Source organism: Eriocheir sinensis, chromosome 12 (assembly GCF_024679095.1).
Source record: "Eriocheir sinensis breed Jianghai 21 chromosome 12, ASM2467909v1, whole genome shotgun sequence".
Classification (NCBI taxonomy): domain Eukaryota; kingdom Metazoa; phylum Arthropoda; class Malacostraca; order Decapoda; family Varunidae; genus Eriocheir; species Eriocheir sinensis.
The window spans coordinates 13480582-13506929 of NC_066520.1; the positions used below are offsets into that span (position 1 = coordinate 13480582).

General features: G+C 45.4%; 2 protein-coding genes across 4 annotated transcripts in view; one reads left to right on the forward strand and one right to left on the reverse strand.

Annotated features, from left to right (window-relative positions):
• The window catches only part of LOC126997437 (uncharacterized), an 82310-nt gene that overhangs the window by 53514 nt on the left and 2448 nt on the right, over positions 1-26348 (forward strand). For 2 of the 3 annotated variants that reach the window (XM_050858522.1, XM_050858523.1), the window contains exon 15: positions 858-1146. In XM_050858522.1, the coding sequence (XP_050714479.1) occupies positions 858-1090 (233 nt within the window). In that variant the 3' untranslated portion in view covers positions 1091-1146. The remainder of the gene's footprint in view (positions 1-857; positions 1147-26348) is intronic. The other variant, XM_050858524.1, reaches the window with a different exon arrangement.
• LOC126997441 (CB1 cannabinoid receptor-interacting protein 1-like) overlaps positions 4402-26348 on the reverse strand; it is a 173142-nt gene continuing 151195 nt past the window's right edge. Inside the window, exon 4 of the mRNA XM_050858533.1 lies at positions 4402-10803. Within this exon, the coding sequence (XP_050714490.1) occupies positions 10639-10803 (165 nt within the window). The 3' untranslated portion in view covers positions 4402-10638. The remainder of the gene's footprint in view (positions 10804-26348) is intronic.

The following is a 26348-nucleotide window of genomic DNA, read 5'->3' on the forward strand; positions in this document are numbered from 1 at the left end:
CTCCTCCATCCACCGTCTTCCACCTCTAGTACCACCACTTCCACCTCCACCACCATCACCATCACCGCCACCACTTCCGCCATACACAATTAACCTCAATACTTCACCTTCCGGGAGTGATTTTTTTTATTTTTTTATCCTTTGCCATTCATACTTTCTTTCTGTCTGTCTTTCTTTTTTTTTTCTTTCTTTCCTTCTTTTGTTTTTTTCTTAGTTTTAACCATCGACTCTTTTCTACTCTCCTTTTCCTCTCTCTACCTTTTTTTTCCTTTATCTTTTCTCAATAATGATAAGGTCAGTACAACTCCCCCTTCCTTCTCAACCCACCGCCGCGATCTTATACCTAACCCTCCCGATCCACCACCACCACCCATTGCTACCCTTTCCCACCACCCAACACCACCCCTTCCCATCACCACCCACTGCTACCCCTTCCCACCACCACTGCCCATTGCTACCCTTTCTCACCACCATCACACAATAAATCTCAATACTTCCCCTTCCGTGTGTGATATTTTTTCCCTAGCCATTCAATCACCAACAATAATAAGGTCACTACAACCCCTCTTCCCCACCCCCCCTAAACCATCACCACGGCCCCCCTTCCCTATCCCCCAACTTACCACCACTCTCTACTACCCTTACAACCATCACTACCACCACGTAACTTCCACTCTCCCACCCCAACACCATCCACTACCACCCTTACAACCATCACTACCACCACGTAACTTCCACTCTCCCACCCCAACACCATCCACTACCATCCTTTCCACTACCACCACCACCACTACCACCATCCTTTACTACCCTTTCCCACCACCACCACTACCATCACGTACCTTTCTCTCTCCCAGCAGGACAGCGGACGGTGCAGGGATGGTACAGGGTTCGTGTGGTCACTTACTGGGGTTCAACAGGGGCGTACTCTGCTCCCGCCTACCACCCTGACCCCCTTCTCGCTCGCCCCCTGCCTCCCCCTCCGCCTTCCCCGCCTCCCGCCTCCTCCATTCCATCCCCACGAGGAGTAGAACCAGGACAGGGAGTGAAGGACGTGGAGGACCGGGAGGAAAGGGCGGGTTTGGGTTGAGTTCTGAAGGATTGAGGACTGAGAGACGAATGTGCATCTTCAGGACAAAAGGAAAGGTAGGTTTTTGCTTCCATTTTTACTTTTTTATTTATTTATTTGACCCGATTTAAAGGGATAAAAAAGACCTGAAACAAGAGAGGTAATTTCTTTAGTGCGTTTTTTCTTTCTTTTTTTTTTTTTTTTTACATTGACCTGATTGTAGAGGATGACCAGACGACTTTTTTATTTTTTTCGTTTTTTGCCTCTGTTGACCCAAATGTTAGGGACGAGGAGACAGTAAAAAAAAAAAGGAACAGGAAGAGTGTGGTCCGAACTCCTTCCTTTTATATATTTTTTCTCCTCAGTGGATCAAGGGGGAGAGACGCAGGTACGAGATAGTTATAGATGATAGGAATTTTGATCTACTTTATATTTATTGATAACCAACCTTTTTTTTTTTGTTTTATTTTGTTTGTTCTCTCCTGTTCCGAGCCCCTTTCCAGGTAGTCTGTATATTCTTGGGAAAAAAAATATGTAAAGAATGAAAAGGGAGGAACAGAATGTCAGATTTTGATGAGATAAATCCGTTTCATCTATTTTTTTCTCTCTCTCTCTCTCTCTCTCTCTCTCTCTCTCTCTCTCTCTCTCTCTCTCTCTCTCTCTCTCTCTCTCTCTCTCTCTCTCTCTCTCTCTCTCTCTCTCTCTCTCTCTCTCTCTCTCTCTCTCTCTCTCTCTCTCTCTCTCTCTCTCTCTCTCTCTCTCTCTCTCTCTCTCTCTCTCTCTCTCTCTCTCAACCCATGTACACCTGTCTTTATTGTTCTCTACTTACGTACATTTATGGGTCTTTTTTTTGTCCTCTATATCCAAGTACAGTTTGTCTTTTCCTTACCCTATACATAAGCTTCTTTTTACTTACCCATATAGATTCTCTTTTTTCTACTCGTGTAATTTGGGTTTCTTCTTTGCCTTTCATAATTCGTATCTCTTCTTTGACTTTTTTTTTCTATCTCCATACATTTAGTTCTCTTCTTTACTCCTTACCCACCTTACCCATTTGTAGTTTTCTTCCCACGCAATTCGGGTCTTCTCTTTTTCTTTAATTTGGGTCTTTTCTGTCGTTTTTCGTTTCCCCTTCATTTGGTACTCCTTTTTTCTTCCCCACTAATATGTTTTTTTTTTCTCTCTCTACTCACGTAATGTGGGTCTATTTTTCTCTCTACCCACATCCATTATTTTTTTTCTCTTCCCACGTAGATATATTTGGGAGAAAAAGAGAATGATGAAAGGAGGGAGGGAGAGAACGTCATGTTTTGATGAGTTAAATCTATTTCTTTTAGGCTCACTTTTTCACTCTACCAACGCCCATTTATTTGCCTTTCCTTTCATCTTCTTACTTACATTTCCTGAAACAACAACAACAATCAAAGAGGAAGAAAGAGAACGTCATATTTTGATGAGCTGAAATTCGTCTCTTCCTCTTTGTCTTTTGTTTTTATCCAATACGCAGGTCGCGGTCTTCCTATCGGATATTGATCATTATTCGGCCGGGAGAGTGGCGTGGTGGTGGTGGCGGTGGTGGGAGTGGTGACGGGGGTGGAGGTGGTGGTGACGGTGATGGTGGTGGTGGTGGTGGAGACTAATCCAGGAAGTTAGTGCGTTTCGTTTTCCCGAAGTGAGACTCGCAGCGAACTTGAGCGGCGGGAACGCTTCGTCTGTATTCCTCCGCGCGCTCCTCGGACCCGCGGCTGCTGAGTCGACTTCTGGGAAATTTGATGTCGAGTTTTTCCGTCGAGTTTTTTTTCTTCTCGGTAACTTTGACTTGAGCTTCGGACGTGAACTCTGCTTGATTGACACGAGTCGATGGAGTGTTTTTTTTTTGTACTTTCTCTTTTTTTTTAATGGGCATGTTTTTAGACTTTTGTTTTTGCGTCAGTGTGATTATGAATGTGATCTTTTATATTAACGAGAGCTTAGATTGTGATGTGGCTTACGGTTTTGCTCAAGGACAAGACAGAATGTGATCTCCGTTTTATAATATAGATTTTTTGACGTTTCTGTCCGTAATTGTAACTCTAAACGCCCTCTTTTATATTACCAAGAACTTGTATTACGACATTGGGTGCGGAGTTTCTTTGGGATAAGTCGGACATGAATTGCATTTTACAAAGATTCCAATCGCCTTATCCTCGGTGCTGACTCTTGCAAACACAGGACGTGGAGGGTTTGTCCTCGCCACGGGGTTTCTGCGGCGACCTCTTAAACGCGATCTGGTGAACACTTGCTGGCGTTCACTTAACCCTATCCGATCGGAGGGGGACAAATCTGGCCTCCCCTCAGGCAATTCGATCAAAACGATGCACTTTTTATTTTTTACTTTCCACTAGCTTCTTTTCACTCCTTATTCATTATTGGTTTACACTATTGATTCGGTACCAGTACTTAGTGTTCATGAGCGTTATCGTTGTTCAGATAAATGAGTACGATGCTAGGTGTTACGAGCGCGAAAATCTGAAAACGTCGGATCGGATAGGGTTAAGGAGTCAACAAAGCGATTCAGTCCTCTAGATTTCTTGGTTTTCTTGCGCGGACGTCTGAGTACCTTTAGTCCTTTTTTTCTTCTCTTCACCACCACCACCACCACCACCACCACCACATTCCTCTCTCAGCAGTCACTGGGGTTCACGCAAAGAGTCCAGCTACACAGTCATCTAGATTCCTTGGGCTCACGTCAAGGAGGGATTAGTCAGTCCTTCTCACGACCGCTGCCACACTCCTCTCTCAACACTCATTGGTGGTCACGGCAAGGGTCTAGTTACACAATGCTCGAGATACCTTGGATTCACGTCAGTGTGGGGTTAGTCAGTTTTCCTCACGACCACCTCCACCACCACTGCCGCATTCCTCCCCAACATGCCATCATACTGCTACATAATATCAATCACGCCTCTCCGCCCACCTGGCTGTCCCACCTCACCCCCCCCCCCCCACTACCACCACCATCACACTCCACCACTGCATCACCTAGTTTACATCACCACCTTAACACCAGTCACTACACCTCTGCCCACGTAGCCCACCTCACCACCACCACCACCACTATGCAAGTATAATACATCACCACCTTAACACCAGTCACCACACCTCTGCCCACGTATCCCACCTCACCACCACCACCACCACTATGCAAGTACACTACATCACCACTTAACACCAATCACCACACCTCTGCTCACATGTCCCACCTCACCACCACCACCACCGCCACTATGCGAGTACACACCATATCCCCAAGACAACACACCCTCAAAGGAACAAAGAAAAAGAGCGTCATAATAACTATATAAGTTTATTTAGCAGGAAAAAATAACATTTATATAGTTTCAAAATTCCCATAATGTGTAGTAGTGTTATGATTAAGTATATACAACTGTACCAGACTTGAAGGCAGCTCACACACAGACGAGCAAGCGCGAATACCACGTGAGGAATGAAGTCTGCATAGATCGTGACTGGGTATCATTATCGGCACCACAACTCCTGACGAAACGAGTACCGTGTCAGCGGCGTCAGGCCTACTTAGAGAGGGACGGCGAGGCTAGGCTACGTGGCGGCTACGGGCGAGGCGGCGACGACTGCTGAGGCGTCGGTGGGTACAGGAAAGGTCAAAAGGGAGTGACCGTGAAGCGTTGACTACCTGGGCGAGGGTTGGGTGACGTGCGCAGCGGCTCCCGAAAGTATCTTAAAAAGTGATGCATTGTACAATCTGACGCAATGGTCGATGTTGTTTGACGCGTGTGTTGATGGATGTTTGGATTTGTATGGTAGCGTTGATTGGCTCATTAGCGGTACAGATTAGACAGGTGTTCAGGCAGCGTTTCTTACTGTCCATTTTGCCATATTTAGCACCACATAGGTAGTTTCGGGAGCTGCTGCCCACATGCGCGTCACAAGCTGCGCCGGACAAGACCTGTTCTGCCATCACCACCACCATCACCATCATCAGGAGGGAGGGCGTTGGCGCTGGCAGGCTGGTCCGCGTGGTGCCGCCGGTGACTTATTGCTTAGTTATAGCACGTCATTGAACATTACGAAATTGTATGTAGTATTCTCTCTCTCTCTCTCTCTCTCTCTCTCTCTCTCTCTCTCTCTCTCTCTCTCTCTCTGTCGGCACACTTCGTTAAGCGGCGCAGCGGAGCGTATCGATTCCCTTGTCGCCACTCTCGGGTCGCATGTCAGCTCGTAATACAGCCGCACGACACTTCACTCGCCGCACGCCGGGTCCAGGGAGTGTCGGGTCTGCGCGCACGTGAACGAAAGCGAGTCCTTCCCCGCGCATGACGTTACGAGGCCCAGACGGTCGCTCCGCGGAACAAGGCAACGCTCATTACGTACGTTACATTGTTGCACTTTTATGGGAGTGCTTTCTTTTCACTGGCCGCCGGGATGGCTTCTGTTTATTGACTGTGACGTTAATGGCAAACCAACACAGCTAATTGCAAGGCAACATAAGTACTGCAGCGTTAATGTGACAAGGACTTAGTGCGGCGTAGTTATTAAGACAAGCAAAAATATTGTTAGGATAAAATAACGAGATGGCCACACCGCTGGGGCTGCGCAGCGTAAACTGGCTGTAGTGTTGTGTTAGAATAATGGAACTGGAGGGTAACGTGGCGCAATTTTAAAACTTTCTGAAAAACAGTTTGTTTTCATTCACCTGAACGAAAACAGTGCGAAAATAACATTCCGGAAAGTCCTTTAGCAGACTCGAACTGTCACTACTGCTGTGTGGTCCATCACGGAATAGCAATTTCCCCCTAGTTTAAGCCTAACGACCCTACGGCAGTCATCCTACGTGTACCCAACGTGTACCCAAAACAGAAGTCTCCCGTGTAGCCCGTGTCCTCCTACATGACCTATATACAACGATAGCAACATCTCCCGTGTGGGCCTATGTGACGGAGATGAGTACCGAGGCCACGCGCACCTTTAGCGTATGACCCTAATTTGACCTTTTCATCTCCCGCGTGGGCCTCGTGACGCCAGCATCGCCCCGTCCCCGCGCGCGCCGCCCGGCACTCCAGGACCCTGCCGCGGCACCCGTCTGGGCCGCCTCACGAAGCACTGAAACATGACATGGAACTGACTGCATTGTGCGTGACCTCCATCATTAATACTGATAACCTCAGGCTTGCAGCAGCTTCAGTTTCCGCTCGTACTTATTGGCATCCACTCTGCAATGGACACGTTATAATTAGAGTTACTGCGTTGACTGCGAATGAAGGGAGCAAAAATAATAAACGGCGAGGCCAGCGAGGCGGAGGGCCAAAGCGGCGGGTCGGCCTCAGGAAGAAAACATGCTCTGCTCTGAACCCCTGCGAGCAAGGACGAGTAAACGGACCAATCAGGAACTACTCGTGCTGAATTACGAAGCTCCTCGGTGCGTGGAAAGTAAATAAGAAAACAGGACGAAGAGAAGTGTTTGCATCGGCGGAAGGAACGTAAAGGACACGGTGACAGTGCCGGACCCCGAGGCGCCGCGTACAGGTCGTGGCGAGCGGCACAGCAGGAGAGCGGCGAGCGCGACGCCGCACCTGCTGGCGTGTGCCCGCTGCACCACCACCGCCTAGTTATAGTCATCAACTCTTTTCTGATATAGCCATCTTATAGTTAATAGTTACTAATAACAGGAGCTTACAAATCATAATTCACTAGGCATCATTGTCGGGGCAATGAAATCCCGCCCACGATAGCAAAGTTCGGGCCTCGGCTTCCCGTCCTATCCTGATGGAGAATTCCTTCAGTAAGAGCAAGTCATAAGCAGGGAAAGATAAATCAGTCCAAAGCGGCCCCTGGTCCGGCTGAGTCCACTGGGTCAGCTTTTGAGCCTCGTGTTGTGGGCGGGACACGGCGCGACACCGTCCACGTTGCTCGTTAGAGGCCGAGCAGTCCTTAGCAAGCGTGTGATGAAAGGATATTAAATCAACGCCTCGCCACGGCTATCACTGCAATAAATTCAGTTACTGGACGACAAAGCAAACGTGCAGAGCCTCGCTGTGATTCATGGAGCAGATAAATGGGGGATCAATTTAAAAATCTGAAACTTATGGTGCATAGTGATTGCTGCACAGAGACATTCGTTAATGCTTACAAACGTTTGAGATAAAACAGAAGAACAATACATCCCCTGCAGCAAAAAGTCTGTACACGTACATTTTCTCGCGGAAGCAAAGGCTGACGGAGGAGGTCTGGCAGGATCTGGAAAAGTTAGGAAAAGTGAGGTCGTGTTGTTGCAAGCTTTGGCCGAACTCCACGGCTCTTATCTGGTTTGGACTGGGCTTAAATTTGCATTCGAAAGCTAATTAGTTCGATCTGAATACCAATTGAGCTCTCGATGTTAAGTTATCGCTGGCACTCACTCGCCTTTAATTGCATCCGAGTGTTTCAGGATGATAGAACGGTCGCGGCGGATATTGGCCCGGCAGCCAAGCGGCTCCTTACAGCAGGATGATTTAGATTAATTTCGAAGCCGTGAGAGACGGTCTAATGGCTCGGCCCCTTTTTGGTACTCCATGAAAAGGCCCCGTCCATTATTTTGAATTTTAAAAACTGAGGCAGCGGCGAGAGGGAAAAGCTTATCCTCAAAGGCTGTTGCTCTGTTTTACTTCTCGTGGTAGGAGCAAGCAGAGGACGCGGCAGCTCACCTCTAAGAAAAATGGTTGCAGGAAGCACTCCATGGAGACAGTTGCATCGCTCTTCCAATCAGACTGCTGCGTGTGCGGCCGCGGTGAAGGAACGGAGCTCTGCGCCATGCAGTGTGTATATACAGCTTCTGCGTTGTATTACGATGCAGAGTGAGTAGAAAATTTGCACGAATAAGCGAGACAAATAGGAAGGATAACAACGTGCAGCATGCGAACCGTTGTCCCGCGGGCGTGTGAGGCGAGGACGCAGGACCCGATGCGGAGGGCAACTCGGCGGCGGCGGCGGCGGTGGCGACGAGACTCCTACATGCGAGCAATACGTCGGCAGCAACAGGAGGAGCCGTCAAGCGCTATGCATTTACTGAATCCGCCTATTGAGTGTGAACTGAGGAAAGGGGGGAAGGGTGACGCAAGTTAATATTCTCTCTTCCCCGTGACGATACTAAAAGAAAACTATCAGAGCCGCGAATCTCAGCCAGCCACCAACAGCTCCTCGTCTTCGTCCGCCTCGTTTTGTGTCCCGCGGCGGGCGAGATGGCGGGTCACGCTCCAGCACGCCTCGGCCCCAGACCCCGATAATCAATGGCTGGCCTGTCGCTGCTCCTCGCGGCTCTTGAGGATTATTTAGTATTTGCTCCTGGAAACCGGAGCCAGTTGATTAGTCATTCCTCCTGCCTGTGTTTTCTGTTTGCCTGTTTCTGCTTCCTCCTGTCACGCTATGTTAGGTTGTCGTGTTTCGGTGTGGTAGAGGCTGTTGTTGTTTGTGTTAGAGTTGAAGTCCGGTTGTGTGTGTGTTTGTGTCATGTCCTTAGTTGGCAAGTCTCGATCATTTTCCAATCTGCACTGTCATACACGTCGAATGAAACTAAACGAATAACTACATGGATCGTTAGCGGAAACTTAGTGTGAGTGTGTGTTTCAGCGTGTTTCATGACGACGAACTATGAAAATAGTCTAACAAGCACAACTCTCGTTCATCCCTCGTTGTCTCCAATGCATAACGGAAGGCCCAATCTTAAGGCCCAATCATGAACAGTAAAGAATAAAGTTTCCGATTGGGATGTTGATTCAAAGACAGTCCAAGGATGTTAAGATCTAGCAGTCTTGTAGAACACCAATGTTTATATAAATTTTCAGTTACCGATTGTTTCAAAAGCTTAAGAAAGGCAGGAAAGAGGAAAGTAAAGCTAAAGGACGGTAGTTTGAAGGTTTAGAGCTGTCTTTAATCTTTTTCCATGTTTCTCTAATTCCCTCACGTCAACTCCCCGCTACACACACACACACACACACACACACACACACACTACACCTCCCCCTCAACAGTATTTATTCTAGCACCCTCGTTGTCCCTTTACTCCCTTATACTGATAATAGTTTGTTTTCTAACCTAACAATTACTTGAAGAATTTTAGTCTGAATGTAGGCGAGTAGCTATTTTGTGGTTAGCCTCCCTGGTTGTGGAGAATTCTTGATTTTGTTTTGTTTTTCTTCTTTTTTTGTTGGTTTTGTGCCGTTTTCTGTCGTTTTCCGTTGTTGTTGTTGTTGTTGTTGTTGTTGTTGTTGTTGTTGTTGGCGTCGTCTGTCACCATCTCTTCTCATCCTGCCATTATTTTCAGCCTTTTCTTTGCCTTTTCTTTCTTCTCGCGTCCAAATAATACAGCAAATGGTAGGCTAAAACTTTTACTCACTTGCTTTGCCTCGTTATGTCAGATTATTCGCTGCTCTTTAACATTTTGCACTCGTTCAGTCTTTCATAACACTATTATTATTATTGTTATTATTATTATTATTATTATTATTATTATTATTATTATTATGTACTATAGTCAAATTATGCAAGTTTTTCTACCCATCACACTCAGCACAGCAGCGGAGATGGGCACTGACAGGAATAAGCGACAAAAAGGAATGAAAGAAAAAAAGGAAAAAAAGTGAGAAGTGGAAAAAAATAAAAGGAATGAGTGGGAAAAAAAGTGAGGAGGGGAAAAAAATTGCCTCGTCCCCTCTCAATCCGAAATAGAAAGTAGCTTTGGTGGAGGAAGTTACGGGAGAATATTGAAGATTTAGAAAGAAATCCACACATGGAAAAGGCGATATAGAAACTTATGGAAGAGGGACCGAAGAGAGAGCCAGACAAAGGGGGAAGGCTAGGGAGAGGAGGCTGGTAAGATTGGACTAGACTGGGATGGACTGGGAAGCGCCAAAGAGGACTGGACACGACATGACGATAGGGTTTGAGGGACTATGGACTGGGCGCGATGTAACTGGACTGGAGAGAACTGGGGTGAGGGTCTAGAAATGACTGTACATGCTCGAATAAAAGAGAGACTGGGACAAGCTATAGAAAGGACTGACGTACATCAAAGCGAAGTGGACAGAGATGAATGGACAGGGCTGCCCTAGACTGAATATAAGAAGAGCAGGGCTGAAGAGGACTAGGCTTGGCTGAATTGGACTGGAGGTAAGTGGATTTGACTTAGCATAACAAAGCCGAGGTGGAGCAAGCTAAATTGACTATTGAAAAATGGACTTGACTGGACTGGAAGGGTCTAGAGAGGACTGGGGTGGACTACGGAGACTAGAATCAGACTGGAATCGTAAAGAGATGACTGAGAGAGAGTGAAGAGAAGTAGACATGACTGGGGACAACAGAAACCCAAGCTGAGGAGGATTAAATCTGACTGCACATGAAGTAGAGATGACTTCGATAACTTGAACTTGAAAAGGAAGCGACTTAAGAGGACTAGACTTCAACTAAGGCGGACTGAGGAGGACTAGACGACGTTCGTGTGGGCTGATAAGGGCTGGTAAGGGCTGGACACGAGTGGACGCCGGTGGGGGGGCTCGGGAAGGCTGCTCTGCTGGCGTCTACCGAACCGTCTCCTTCAGTATCGCCACAATGCCCGCGTCCGTGTGCGTCTCACAGTCGTACTCGATGCAGTGGAAGGTGGAGCCCCAGTCACAGTGCTGCGAGTCCCCGTGCTTGTAATACTTGACCTGAAGGGACATCTGCATCACCAGGCCGCCCTTCAGCTGCAAAGAAAAGAGAGATCGTACAGAATACAAAGAAGAGGGTCAATGAGAAGTGCTGATGTATGTGTGTATGTGTGGACGTGTGATATAGAAAAGAAAAAGAGAAACTAGTACAAAAACAAGAACGGGAAAAGGGAATGAGGAAGGCTGACGTATGTGTATATGTGTGGATTTGTGGTGAGATAAAAACTGTATGGGGAAAGTTTGCATAAATATATCTGTAGTAAGAGAGAACTAGTGAAAGAATAAAGAAAAATACACACAGAAATAAAAGAAGAATTAGGAACGTTAGCAAATATAGAGCTGTGGCAAGAAATGATTAGTGACTGAAAAAGAGAAAAAAAAAAACGAAAATGAGGAAGCATTTCGTATACACAACTGTGAAAAAGGAAGAACTGGTGAATGAAAAAGAAGAAAAGCACACTCAAACAAAGGAATGGGGAAGGCTTGCGTCGTAGGTAAAGCTGTGGTAAAAGAAAGAGTTGATGAATGAAAAAAAAAACATACAGAAAAACACGGGAATGAGGAAAGCTTGTGTTTAAATGAAAATGGATGGAGAGAATAGATGAATGGAGAAAGAACAATAAAAGAAATAAATGGAATGAGGAACTGTTGAATGAAAAGAAAATACAGGAACACATACAAAACCGAAAACAACAAGACTAAGAGTTATAACAGAGAACTAGTGAATGGAGAAAGAAAGAAAAAAACAAAGAAAGGAACGGGTGACTTGTGAATGAGGAAAAAACAGGAACACATACAGACCGAAAACAACAAGACAAAGAGTTATAAAAGAGAACTAGTGAATGGAGAAAGAAAGAAAAACAGAAATTATCGTACTCATCGCATTTCATTTTCGTAGTTGCTGACCGATAACTATAACAACAAAGAACGAAAAACACCAATATTCAACAGTTTTAGCACTAACTTTGATTTTCTCACGTTACTTGTGTAGGTACGAGAGTTTGAGGCATAAAGATGATAGATACGATACGTGGTTAATACGATAATCTGGCAACGCTGAATGGATGACAACAACAAGACTAAGAATTATAAAAGAAATCTAGTGAATGGAGAAAGAAAGAAAAACAAAATAAGGAACGGGTAACTTGTGAATGAGAAAACACAGGCACGCATACAGAGCCGAAATCAACAAGACTAAGAGAGATTGCATTAAACCAAGCTTCGGTAACTGGATTGGTATTACCGTTGACGCAGACAGGCGCTTACGTAAATAGTGACCTTTCCCGCTAAGCATCACGCCCTCACCTTTCAGACACAGTGACGGAAAGCGGAACCAAATTGAACAAAAATAAACAGAAGAGACTAAATATAAAAAAGAAAGCCGTCTGTCGGTTTGAGAGGACTGAATAAACTTTGACTCTTTTGGTACCATGTATAGATGAAAAAAAATGTTATAGTGTCCGAAACTTTAATATATTTGTGTGTTAACAGAAAACATTGCGCTGAGGTCTGTACCGTTGAGCTTATACAAGACTAAACAGGACTGGACACAACGGAGGCGAAGGGAAGAAGAAAGCTAAATAGAAATGCATACGAAAAAGAAAAAACAAAAAGCGAAGATAAAGAATAACATAGACTAAAGATTGCATAGATGTAAAATGGTTGATAGATGAGACAGAGAGAGAGAGAGAGAGAGAGAGAGAGAGAGAATTGTGTAGACGCAGTACCAAGAAATCCTTCATCATCACCATTGACAGTCCCATCATCACCTCGCCGGCACAACCTTTCATTAGACGGTGATGAGAAAAAAAAAAAAAAGAAACACGAAAAGAGAGAAGAAAAAAGTCAACGGTACACACAGACAAAGACAAAGAGAAAGAAAAAAAAAGAGAGGAAGGCACGGCATGCTAACTGTAAACACACACACACACACACACACACACACACACACACACACGCGCACACACCAGGAAGGGCAAGCAGACTTTCTCCCGTTAGCAAAAAAAAAAAAAAAAAAGAATGAGGGGAAGTAATTATCTCCTTAGTATGCTTCCTAATGAGCTTATGGACTACAAATAGGTGCTTAGAGAGAGAGAGAGAGAGAGAGAGAGAGAGAGAGAGAGGCGGGCTGGCTATCCGCATCGTAAGGGAGACGTATGAGGTGCAACATTATGCTAAAATTCCGTAATGACCGTGATAAGTCTTGCTAAGTTAATGGGCGACGCCTCCCACTGCAGGATTTATTTGTGCGAAACTCCTGCTGATGGTGGTGCTGTGCTCTCTCTCTCTCTCTCTCTCTCTCTCTCTCTCTCTCTCTCTCTCTCTCTCTCTCTCTCTCTCTCTCTCTCTCTCTCTCTCTCTCTCTCTCTCTCTCTCTCTCTCTCTCTCTCTCTCTCTCTCTCTTTCATTAATACACACACACACACACACACACACACACACACACACACACACACATATACATTCACAAAGTTGTATAATCCTACTTGGACTTCCTACTTTGCATATTAATTAAATACTAAGAAAGAAAAACACACACACGCATGCAGAAACGAAAACAATACGCGCACACACACACACACACACACACACACACACACACACACACACACACACACACGTTTAAATACATTCCAACAACACAAAAAAGAAAAGAAAAAGAAAACCTGGCATGCCACCACCTCCTTCATTATGCCTCATGTTTTTCCTCTCCATTAATTTGACTTGCAAAACCACCATCTTAAGACCTGCAGACTCGGCCCATCAATTACCCAAACTCCAGATCTCGGCGCTGTACTGACCTAGTTTCTTTTTTTTTTTTCGTGAGTGTGTGTGTGTGGGGAGTTGTTTTGCTTTTGGTCTTCGGCTTCGGTTGTTTTCGGCGTCTTTCGTTTTCGGGCCCTTTTAGTTTCGTGGTCTGTCGGTCCCTTTCGCTTTAGAGTGCTTTAATTTTCTTTCAGTTTCGGTTTCTTTCGCTCCCTTTCAGTTTCGGCTTCTTTCGGTCCCATTCGGTTTTGGGTTTTTCGGTATATCGGTTTCAGCCTTTCTCGGTCTCTTTCGGTTGCCTTCGGTCTCGGTCATCTCCGTATACTTTTCTTTCTCTTCGCGTTGGGATAGGAGAGGAAGGGAGAGGATAAGACTGACGACTGAGGAGAGAGGGAGAGAATGCCGTCCACGACTCCTAAAGACAGTTAACTTAAGTCTCGGTGAGCGTCAGGAATACCCGATGTGTGTGCCGCCCATACAAAACATCCTGAGTGAGGGGCTGACGGAAGAGGCGTAGAAGAGGGAGGGATGGAAGACCAGTGATGTTTTGTTCAGAGAAGGCGTAGAAGAGAGGGAGAGGGAAGAGAAGTTGTGTTATGTTGACAGAGGAGGCGTATATGAGACGTAGAAGGGGGGAGGGATGGAGGACCAGTGATGTTTTGTTGAGAGAAGGCGTAGAAGAGAGTGAGAGGGAGGAGGAGTAATGTTATGTTAACAGGGGAGGCGTATATGAGGCGTAGAAGGGGAGTGGAGGAGTAGTAATGTTGTTATGCTGAGAGAGGAAGCGTAGAGGAGGTGGGGGAGATTGGTGGAGGAACAGTGTTATGCTGACAGACATGGTTGAAGAGGAGGGAGATGAAGAAGGGACCACGAGAAGTATTACCACCCGGCTCCTTTCTTTGTTTTTCCGTTGTTTTACGTCAGTTTGGGGGCAGAAGTGCTGCCTCCTCACCGTACGTTCTTTCATAATAAGCGTCGTTCTATCTAAACATGAAAAGAACATAAGAACGTAAGGAGTCTGCAAGAGGCCGGTTGGCCTATACAAGGCAGCTCCTGTACACCCAACCCCACCTTACCTCATCATCCATGGCCTTATCTAACCTCTTCTTGAATATATCTACGGTATTGCCTACGACTTGAACTCTTTCAAGAGGAGGAACATGGCTCCCAAGCCTGTTCCATTCGTCCACCACTCTGTTGGTGAGCCAATTCTTGCCTCTGTCTTTGTTGAATCTGAATTTGTCTAACTTAAAACCATTGCCACGCGTCCTACCTGGCTCTTTTACTATCAAAATCTTATTGACATCCCCTTTATCAAACCCCTTTATCCATTTATAGACTTCGATCAAGTCTCCTCGCAACCTTCGCCTTTCTAGAGAGTGTAGATTTAAATGCTTCAGCCTGTCTTCATAAGGCAAGTTTCTCACCCCCTGAATCATCTTCGTCATCCTCCTCTGTACAGATTCTAACATCTTGATATCCATTCTATAGTAGGGGGACCAGAACTGAACTGCTTAATCGAGATGAGGTCTAACTAGTGCTAAGTAAAGTTTGAGGATGACTTCAGCGCTCCTATTACTTACGCTCCTTGAGATGAAATCCAGTACCCTGTCTGCCCGATTTCTAGCCTGAATGCATTGAGCCCGTCCTTTTCTCTATCGTCTTTTTCTTCTTCTTTCCCTCGGTTCGTTCCGGGCTCTTTCCTCTCTCTCTTTTGCCCTCGTACTGTTTCCCTTTGCTGTAATATAAAGTGCTTCATCTTCGTCACAGGTTCCTACAAAATACTCTTCACACCCATACCTGACACCACACCGTTCTTGTTTTGTTTTGTTTTGTTGTTTTTTTCCTTTCTTACGCATCAGATTCGGGACAGCATCATGCCTTCCCTCCCTACTGTCTCTAAGGATACAAAAGTTTCTCTCCACTCCCTCCGGTATCCTCTGAAGACGTCCTACTTCCTCTACCCCCATCCTTCCTCTCATGTCAAAAATGTAATATTCTTCGCCAGACGCCCGCTCAAGTAGGGTCCTCCTTCCCCCCCTCCCTCCCTCATGCGCAACCAATCGGAAATCTCTCCTTCCTCGCGAAACGTTTCCTCGAGCGGCAAAAAAACACAAAAGATTTCTTCCTCGCGGCACGTTCTCTCGCAAACTTTCTTCCTCGTCTGTTAAACCACACACGTGAAATCCTCGTTCCTAAAAAAACAAGAAACTTTCAGTAATATGTTATATTTCTCCCTCTTCCCTCGCCTCTCCTCCTCTTCCTCCTCCTCCTCCTCTTCCTGCAAGGGGCTGAAGATGGACTGTGGTGAGGCTGGCTGACTGACGGAAACGGACGGACTCTATGACTGACGACTGGCTGCCTGGTTGGTTGGCTCGCCGCTTTGACACGACCCATAAGCCACCGCTGGGTTTATGAGGCCTGGCGGGGCGGGCCACCAAGACGAGCCGTTTCGCGGTTCCCTCACGAGCCAAAGGTGCAGCGCCAAGGGAAACGACGGCGCCCGATGCAGCGAAATATCAAGAACGTAGTGCCGGGCGGTGAAGAGTGGTGTGCAAGCTCAACGTAATGCAGCGACGAGTGAACGGGAGTGAGGGAAATACGGAAAGATTTACTGGGGAGAGAACTGAAATAAATAAAAAAAGCGCCTGATGCAGTGAGATATCAAGAAGGCAATGCTGGGCGGTGAAGAGTAACTGGAAACTCAGCGTAATGCAGTGAAAAGTAAACGAGACTGACGGAAACACGGCAAGAAAACTGAAAAAAAGCAAAAGAAGATTGAATCACCAACATGCAAAGCCGTGAAAATTGACTGGAAACTCTTCGTAATGCAGCGAAGAGTGAACGAGAGACTGAAAACATTGGAAGATTTACTAGGAAGAGAACTGATAAAAAGAGCGAAAGAAGATTCAACCACCAACATCCAAAGCCGTGAAAATTGACTGGAAACTCTTCGTAATGCAGCGAAGAGTGAACGAGAGACTGAAAACATTGGAAGATTTACTAGGAAGAGAGCTGATAAAAAGAGCGAAAGAAAACTCAGCCACCAACATCCAAAGCCGTGAAAATTGACTGCAAACTCTTCGTAAAGCAGCGAAGAGTGAACGAGAGACTGAAAACACCGAAAGATTTACTGGGAAGAGAACTGATATAAAGAGCGAAAGAAGACTCAACCACTAACATCCAAAGCCGAGTGAACGAGAGACTGAAAACATTGAAAGATTTACTGGAAAGAGAACTGATAAAAGAAGCGGAAGAAGACTCAACCACCAACATCCAAAGCCGAGTGAACGAGAGACTGAAAACACCGAAAGATTAACTGGAAAGAGAACTGATAAAAGAAGCGGAAGAAGACTCAATCATCAACATCCAAAGCCGAGTGAACGAGAGACTGAAAACACCGAAAGATTAACTGGAAAGAGAACTGATAAAAGATGCGGATGAAGACTCAACCACCAACATCCAAAGCCGAGTGAACGAGAGACTGAAAACACCGAAAGATTTACTGGAAAGAGAACTGATAAAAGAAGCGGAAGAAGACTCAACCACCAACATCCAAAGCCGAGTGAACGAGAGACTGAAAACACCGAAAGATTTACTGAAGAAGACTCAACCACCAACATCCAAAGCCGAGTGAACGAGAGACTGAAAACACCGAAAGATTTACTGGAATGAGAACTGACAAAAGGAGCGAAGGAAGACTGAACCACTAACATGCAAAGCTGTGAAGAAGTAAATGCAAGCTCATCGTAAAGCAGCGACAAGTGAGCGGGATTGGCGGAAACACGGAAAGATTCACTGGAAGGAGAACTGAAAAAGAAGCGAATGAAGACTGAACCACGAAACTGTAAAGCTGTAAAAAGTGGCTGCAACCCCATCGTAAAAAACAGTGAAACGGGAGTGACGGAAACGCGAGAATATTTGCCAGGGAAAATAAAAGACTACCAAAAGCCAAAGATAAGAATGAATGACAAATATTAATGTTTTTTTCACGTTCATGGTGTATAGTAGCCTTGTCAAACTATTACCAGGCTCACAAAACTACCCATGGAAATAATCCGCACTACCTCTACGAAAGACTTAAATAAATGTGGGTGTGTAAGCTCTGAAAGGTTGAAAATTTGGGCCGAGGGACGATGGAATGGTAAAGGTAAAGTTGGGGGCATACGATATGGCAGTGCGTGGCCTCGGTGCTCATCTCCTTTGCATTCGCCCATGAACCTGAGATGGATAAAGAAGTGAAAAGAAGAAAACAAACCAAGGAAAAGTTACCAACAAGAGCACGGAGCAGCGGGGCCAGAGGAGGAAGACAAACGACGGTGGGCCTGTCCCGTCATCTTTATTGCCTGCTTCCGCCTCAGACGCAACTTTTAACTTATTTCTCTTTCCCAGTCTTTGATAAATGTATTGCAGCTCGAGGATGGGTTTAGGACGAAAGCGCAAACAATATACTCCTTTATGCCGCTGTTGTTTGTTGTTGTAAGGCGCCAGAGTCACCTGTTTCTCTTCTTCGTCTTTGATAAATGCATTACAGCTTGAGAATTAGTTTGGGACGACAGCGCAAATAGTATACTACGTTATGCCTCTGTTGCTCGTTATAAAAGAGCGTCCCGTGTAACCAGTTTCTCTTCCTAGTCTTTGATAAATGCATTGCAGCTCGAGGTTAGGTTTCGAATGACAGCGTAAACAGTACACTACGTTATGCCACTGTTACTCGTTATAAAAGAGCGTCCCGTGTAACCAGTTTCTCTTCCTAGTCTTTGATAAATACATTGCAGCCTAACCTAACCTAACCTAACCTAACCTAACCTAACACGACAGCGCAAACAGTATACTACGTTATGCCTCTGTTGTATGTTTTTGTAAGCGTCCCGTGTTTCGCTCAAGGCATTAAAACAATCCGTATTCCCGTATAAATATTTAAGTTCGAGTCTCGGATAAAAGTGAATCACGGGTGAGCTAAATATGATACTCGTTTATCGCGTTGAAACGGAACGAGCGGCGCGCGATAAATATTTCGTTGTCGCGGAATTGAAAAGTGGACGTCACCGAAAATAATGTGAAGCAGCTGAAAAATTTGGTCCATGAAAAAGCTTATAAATGGACAGCGGGACGGACTGGTAATGGAGTAGACAGGCAAGCAGACGGATGGCGGAGTAGATTATATCGGATTAGAGTTACAAATACAGACACATACACACACATATATACATACATACATACATACATACATGAGCACAACCATCGCCAGTACAGACCCACAAACGTACACACACACACACACACACACACACACACACACGTTGCTCCACTTTTCATTAGTTCCGATTCTTTTTCTCATTTCCTTTTTGAACATTTAAACTCCACAACTTAGATTTCGATTACTTGTCTTTGATTCTTTAACTGACGTCTCGAGCTCCCGTATTTTTATTTCTTCCTTCCTTTTCTTTCCCCTTTTGATCCCTCTTTCTTTCCTCTCACTTCCTTTTTCCTATTTTTCTATTTTTCTCTTTATTTCCCCTTTTGCTTTCTCTTTCTTTCTCCCCTCGCTTTCCCTCTCTTTCCTTTCTTCCTTCATCTTCGTCTTCCGTCGCCTCCTTTATCTTCTCCCTCTATCTACTCTCTCCTCCTCTCTCCCTATCACCATCTATCGTTTTCTTTCCTCTTTCCCACAAGCATCCTTCTCTCTCTCTCTTTCTCCTACTCTTCCTCCCTCCCTCCCACTCAACCACTTCCGCTTCACACATATATTTTCCCTATTTTTTTCAATTATTTGATTTCCCTCCTCTCAAACCCGGGCATCTGTTGTGATCTCCAGTCTCTCCAAGATTTCAAGAATGTCAACACGCCAGTTTTTCATTTCCTATTTTTTTTTACCCGGGAATTTCAGAAAGGGTTGGGTCTCTCTCTCTCTCTCTCTCTCTCTCTCTCTCTCTCTCTCTCTCTCTCTCTCTCTCTCTCTCTCTCTCTCTCTCTCTCTCTCTCTCTCTCTCTCTCTCTCTCTCTGGAAATGTTTGGGCGCGAGTGTTTAGAGTGAATAAATTTGGTCTTTTTTTTTTTTTGGAGGGGGGGCGAAGTGAGAGAGTGGGGGCGAGTGGGGAGGGGGTGGGGGAGAAGGATGAAGATGGTGGGGAGCGTGGGGTGGGAATTAGGGGTTGGGGGTGGCAGTGTGTGTGTGTGTGTGTGTGTGTGTGTGTGTGTGTGTGTGTGTGTGTGTGTGTGTGTGTGATTAAGACTGATTCCCTTGGCACTGATTCGAGTCACTTTGGCAGATGAGAATTCGTAGCCATTTTTAAGTATCACCTGAACCACCTCCTCTTCCTCTTCATCCTCCTCTCCCTCCTCTTCCTCCTCTTCTTCATTATCATCCCATTATTATTCCTCCTCCTCCTCTTTATCTTCGTCTCCTTTATACCCAGTGACCTCCTCTTCCACTTTCTCCTCCTCCTTTTCCTCTATTTTTCAGTATGTTTGTTCCTCCTCCTTGTCCTCTTCGTTCTCCTCCTCCTCCTCCTCCTCCTCTTCCTCCTCCTCCTCTTATTCCTCCACTTCCTTATCCTTCAGTAGTTTATCTTCCTCTTCGTCTCTCTTCGACTCAGTGACCTCCTCCTCCTCCTCCTCCTCCTCCTCCTCCTCCTCCTTCTCTCGGTTTCCTCCTTTTTCTTACCATTGCTATCTTTCTTTCTTAATCTTCTCCCTCCTCATTCTTCCTGTTTTCAACCCTCGAAGCCATCATTTGTCTTTTTTTTCCTCTTCATTCTGCGTATCCTTTGTTTTCTTCATCTTTTTCTTCTCTATATTTTTCTTCTTTCTTCTTCTTCTTCTTCTTCTTCTTCTTCTTCTTCGTTCATGACCTTCCTCAACAAGACCTTTCTCACGCCTTCCCTTCAATGCCTTTCCCTTCCGAGTGACCGTCTGCTCGATATGGTCCCCCTTCCCCTCCCTCCCCTTCTCTCTCTCTCTCTCTCTCTCTCTCTCTCTCTCTCTCTCTCTCTCTCTCTCTCTCTCTCTCTCTCTCTCTCTCTCTCTCTCTCTCTCTCGTTGCATCCCCTGACCTTCCCTGACCTACGACACAAATTCTGGCAGAGGGCGGCAGCTTGGCAGGGAGGAAGGAAGGGAGGGAGGGAGAGAGGGAGAAAAAAGAAAGAGGAGAATGGCGAAATCGAAGAGAGGGAGGGGAGACAAAACCAAAGGAATATTGCACACACACACACACACACACACACACACACACACACACACACACACACACCCTAAGGCGCAGCTGGCTATATCGTATTTTATATCCCCATTTTACAGCCCTATTGACTTTCTGACTCCACGCTTTCGAGGTTATTTCCCCGCGTGGCCAGTGCCGATAAGAGCCCAACCGATGAACTGCCCGCCGACTCAGATCCTGCAACGAGCACTTCCCTACGCCACTAGTACAGATAGGGAGTTTGCGTCAGTCATGAAATCGAGGGTTGGCGTAGCTGAATGCACCTCCTTTTTGTCTTCTCTCTCATTGTATCTCTTCTTCTTCCATTCAGCTGCAACGAGAACGCCACTAGTACAGGTCGACAGTTTGCGTCAGTCGTGAAGTCGAGGGTTGGCGTAGCTGAATGCACCTCTTTTATGTCTTTTTCTCTCTCGTTGTATCTCTTCTTCTTCCATTCAGCTGCAACGAGAACTTCCTTACGCCACTAGTACAGGTCGACAGTTTGCGTCAGTCGTGAAGTCGAGGGTTTGCGTAGCTGAATGCACCTCCTTTATGTCTTTATCTCTATATATACATCTCTTCGTTTTCTTCTTCTTCTTCTTCTTCTTCTTCCCAGTCAGCTGTAGCGAACACTTCCTTACGCCATTAGTACAGATCGACAGTTTGCGTTAGTCATGAAGTCAAGGATTTGCGTACCTGAATGCATCTCCTCTCTGCCATTTTTCTATATCTATGCAGCTGTCTTTCTTCGCCTCCTCCTTTTCCTCCTTCCATTTAGCTGTCCTGGAATGAATCTCCTTCTCTCTCTTTTTCCCCCCCTACACAGTCCTCCTTCCTTCCCTCCTTCCATTCATCTTTATTTCCACCCTACTCTCCTTTTCTCTAGCTGCCTCTCTCTCGCTGTCAGCTGTCCTGGGATAAATGCATATTCTTTTCCCTTCATGCAGTCCTCCTTCCTTTTCTTTTTACCTCTCTCATCTCCTCTCGCTGCATCTTTATGAGCTTTATGTGCCCGGGAACCTACTTTTTTTCGTAGGTGTCAGAAACGAATATCAGATAAGGCGGAAGATAAGTAAACTGTTGTGTATTTTAACATTTCACCACATAGTTGTTAAATGAACGACCACAACCCTCTTTTGCATCAGTCACATTGGTTTGAAATGAATAATATAAACCAATCTGTCAGTCAGTTTGTCATTCCTTCAGTCAGTCACCCACTCAGCTAGTCACTCAATCCCTATAGTCGGTTAACATTTTGGAATATAGTTGGAATATAGTAAATGAACAACCATAACCCTCTTTTACATCAGTCATCTGGTTTTGAAATGAATAATAACCCAGTCATGGATATAGTAATTTCTTTTTAATATACAGGAATATAGTAATTTCTTTTAAATATACAGGAATATAGTAATTTCTTTTTAATATACAGGAATATAGTAATTTCTTTTTAATATACAGGAATATAGTAATTTCTTTTTAATATACAGGAATATAGTAATTTCTTTTAAATATACAGGAATATAGTAATTTCTTTTTAATATACAGGAATATAGTAATTTCTTTTTAATATACAGGAATATAGTAATTTCTTTTAAATATACAGGGATATAGTGATTTATTTGATTTCCGGGGTACGTGGCAGCAAATTCAGGGGTCAGTGCTTGATTGGAGATGAATTTAAGGGAAACAAAACCATTCTTCTTTTTTTGACCTGTATGGTTTCGTAGGTCCTCTTCCTCTTGGTCCTCTCTTCTGCCTATTCACACACTTTGCTTTTCAAGGGCATTACACTACGTGGCAGCATATTCAAGGGTCAGTGCTTGATTGGAGATGAATGTAAGTGAATAAAAACATTCTTTTTTTTTTATCTGTATGGTTTTGTGGATCCTCTTATTCTTGGTCTTCTCTTATGCCTATTCACACACTATTTTCAAGGGGACTACACTATCTTTCCTCACTATAATGCATTCAGGAGGATCGTGGTCTTAATTTAGTATCCCCAAACCAAAGAAGCAAACACCTGCGGGTTCTATATATGGGGAACTACGTTGAATATATCCTGAGCATTGCCACACATGTTTTCTCCATTTACTCCCTCCTGGCACGGCTATCCTCACTGATTTCTAATGTGTGCAAGGATTCTAGAGTGTATAATCTTCTCTAGACTCCTTGAAGGTGTGGGATAGGTAGAGAAGGGTGTCAGGTAAGCAGCGGGTGTCGGAAATAATTATTCCTACATGGACGTTTTCCCCTTGACAAAGTCCCCCATGGACATATTCCCTTTTGGACATTTCCCCATCCGGATATTTTCTACTCTCTCAATTATCTATTTAATAAGAGCGAAATAATATATAAATTAATAATAAAACAGACGATTAAAGATAAGGAATACATGATATAAAAGAATTACGGGAAGTAAGAAGGAAAGAGGGAGACGGAGGAAGTTTTTAGATGCCCCGTTCGCGTTCCCGAGGCCCTTCGAGTTTCCATCCCAAAGACGATAAACGCGGTGAGCAGCGCATTCACGGTATCTTTGATTAATTTCATAATCCAGTCTGGTAGTTTTAAGAAGCGAGTTCTTGCATCCGCCGCCTTCCTCGACTCGTGGGGGATAAGGAGCGCCAGCGAGCCCAAGGTCTCCCTGTCGAGAGGGAGGTGGTACTGAGGCTCCCGAAGGCGCAACCTTCGTGTCCCCCAGGGCCGAGATCGGAGATCTGCTCAGGTGGGGTGGGGGGGTGCCGTGGTAGGCAGTTCATCTAGGAGAGGGACAACTCCGAACAACAAACCCGGGCAGATGGAGGTCGTTAGCTATGGTAGGCAGTTCATCTAGGAGAGGGACAACTCCGAACAACAAACACGGGAAGATGGAGGTCGTTAGCCGTGGTAGGCAGTTCATCTAGGAGAGGGACAACTCCGAACAACAAACCCGGGCAGATGGAGGTCGTTAGCTATGGTAGGCAGTTCATCTAGGAGAGGGACAACTCCGAACAACAAACACGGGCAGATGGAGGTCGTTAGCCGTGGTAGGCAGTTCATCTAGGAGAGGGATAACTCCGAACAACAAACACGGGCAGATGGAGGTCGTTAGCCGTGGTAGGCAGTTCATCTAGGAGAGGGACAACTCCGAACAACAAACACGGGCAGATGGAGGTCGTTAGCCATGGTAGGCAGTTCATCTAGGAGAGGGACAACTCCGAACAACAAACACGGGAAGATGAAGGTCGTTAGCCGTGGTAGGCAGTTCATCTAGGAGAGGGACAACTCCGAACAACAAACACGGGCAGATGGAGGTCGTTAGCCGTGGTAGGCAGTTCATCTAGGAGAGGGACAACTCCGAACAACAAACACGGGAAGATGGAGGTCGTTAGCCATGGTAGGCAGTTCATCTAGGAGAGGGACAACTCCGAACAACAAACGCGGGCAGGTGGAGGTCGTTAGCGAGAGCAGTCCACCTAGGAGAGCAAACTCCGATTATAAACCCGGCAGGTGGAGGTCGTTAGCGAGAGCAGTCCACCTAGGAGAGCAAACTCCGATTACAAACCCGGCAGGTGGAGGTCGTTAGCGAGAGCAGTCCACCTAGGAGAGCAAACTCCGATTACAAACCCGGCAGGTGGAGGTCGTTAGCGAGAGCAGTCCACCTACTATCCATATCAGACCCTATGACATACAGTTTTTCGCAAATATCTTTCAAACGAAAACTCGGATCAATATTTTGCTTTGGCACAGATTGTTTCACACACTCCGCTAATTTTTAACGCTATTGTGCAATGCCAGATGCGGTTAATTATGGCGTTTACTCGTGACTGTGATGGCAAAACCTGCGTGAGCCACTTACACATTTGAACAGGTGAGGCGTGACGTATTTGTGACGTGTATCCACCAACTACCTCCACCCCTGGCTTCCCCTACTCCCATCCCTCCCTTTTCCTCCCTTCTACCCTCCTCCCCCGCCCTCTTTCTCCCCTATACCTCCCCCCTCTCTCTCTTTCTCTCTCTCTCTCTCTCTCTCTCTCTCTCTCTCTCTCTCTCTCTCTCTCTCTCTCTCTCTCTCTCTTTTGCGCTGTACACGAAATATGAATCCATGCACACGTATGACTTGACTTAATGGCAGAGAAGTAAAAATTATATCCCGTCTGCATCAGCATCAACCGTGATGACGAGGATGACCTGTTTGTCGATGGTGATGAATATTAAAGTAACACATGTGGTCAGTTATTTACATTACTAATCCACCCATCATATACTCGCTGTCTATTTTTGTATGCTATGACTTTTTAACATATCTACTTGAACTCATATCGTATGGCAGTCTTTTCCTAACATCAGAATAAATTATTCATATATTTCTCCAATTTCGTTTCACGTTTTTACTCTGCAATGAATTCCCGCTTCAATTCCACCCTTATTCCTTTCCGTCTCTTCAGCGATTTCCTATAAATGATCTCAGCTACGTGCTTCATCCCATCATACCCTCAACGTAACCTGTGGGAAGGAGGGTCATATACTCGTACAACTTTGTGGTTGTATAATTGCCAAAAAAAAAAAAAAATCATACTGCAATTAAGCAACAACCAGTTACGCTGGAACAGGATTTAGGGTCGTGTGAATAAAACACCCTACCATACTTAGCATTTACTTTCGAGTTACCATCAGTTAGGTAGTTAGGTAGACAAGTAATATGTGTGCAAAGTTTCACATCTCATGTACACCGAGAGAGAGAGAGAGAGAGAGAGCAATACAGTTGAGAGGAAGGAGAATGGGAAGAGGTTGGTAATAATGTCGTAGCATCGTTGCCACGGTTAATAAAATGGAAGTGAACGACATAGACAGGAAGTGCATCGATATCAGAGCGTTTTATCATAATTCGATGCGTGGGTGGACCTCATTATAAAAGCCATTATGCAGAAATTCCTTGTAAACATCGGAAAATTGGAACTGTCGCGATACAACCAAGGCGTGCGTTGCTGCGAGGTGCTAAGGAGTCAGTGAGAAGGTTGGAAGCGTTGGAGACTACCGGCCACAGACTAAAGAATAACCACCGTAATATAACAACACCATCACCGCCGCCATGCCATTCACCCATAACCACCACACCACCATCAAAACCTAAGCTATTGACCTCTATTCAGGAGCAGTAAGTAGCGGGCTTTTTTTATATTTTTTTTACGCCCTTGAATTGTCTCCTTAGCTGTAAAAAAAAAAAAAAGCTTCATAGCCCCACTTCCCTATCCTTCTTTCTCACTATAATTACCACCACCACCACAACTTTCTCCTCCTCCTCTTCCTCTTTATTTCTATTATCTTTGTTCCTTCTCCTCCTCCTCCTCCTCTTCTTCCTTCTTCTCCTTTAGCGATTTCTCTTCCCATTCGTCTCCTCACCACCAGATTCACATTACACCACCACTGCATCACCTCAACTCCACCACACTAACACCACCTCGAACACAACACCACTAAGTCACACCATACCCCCACCACCATCACCGCCATTAGAATAGAGGGAGACAAAGGCGATACATAAAGGTCTGTAAGAGAGAGAGAGAGAGAGAGAGAGAGAGGGGGGGGGGGGGGGTCTAAGTTAACCAGTGCCCAACAAGTACACACACACGACACC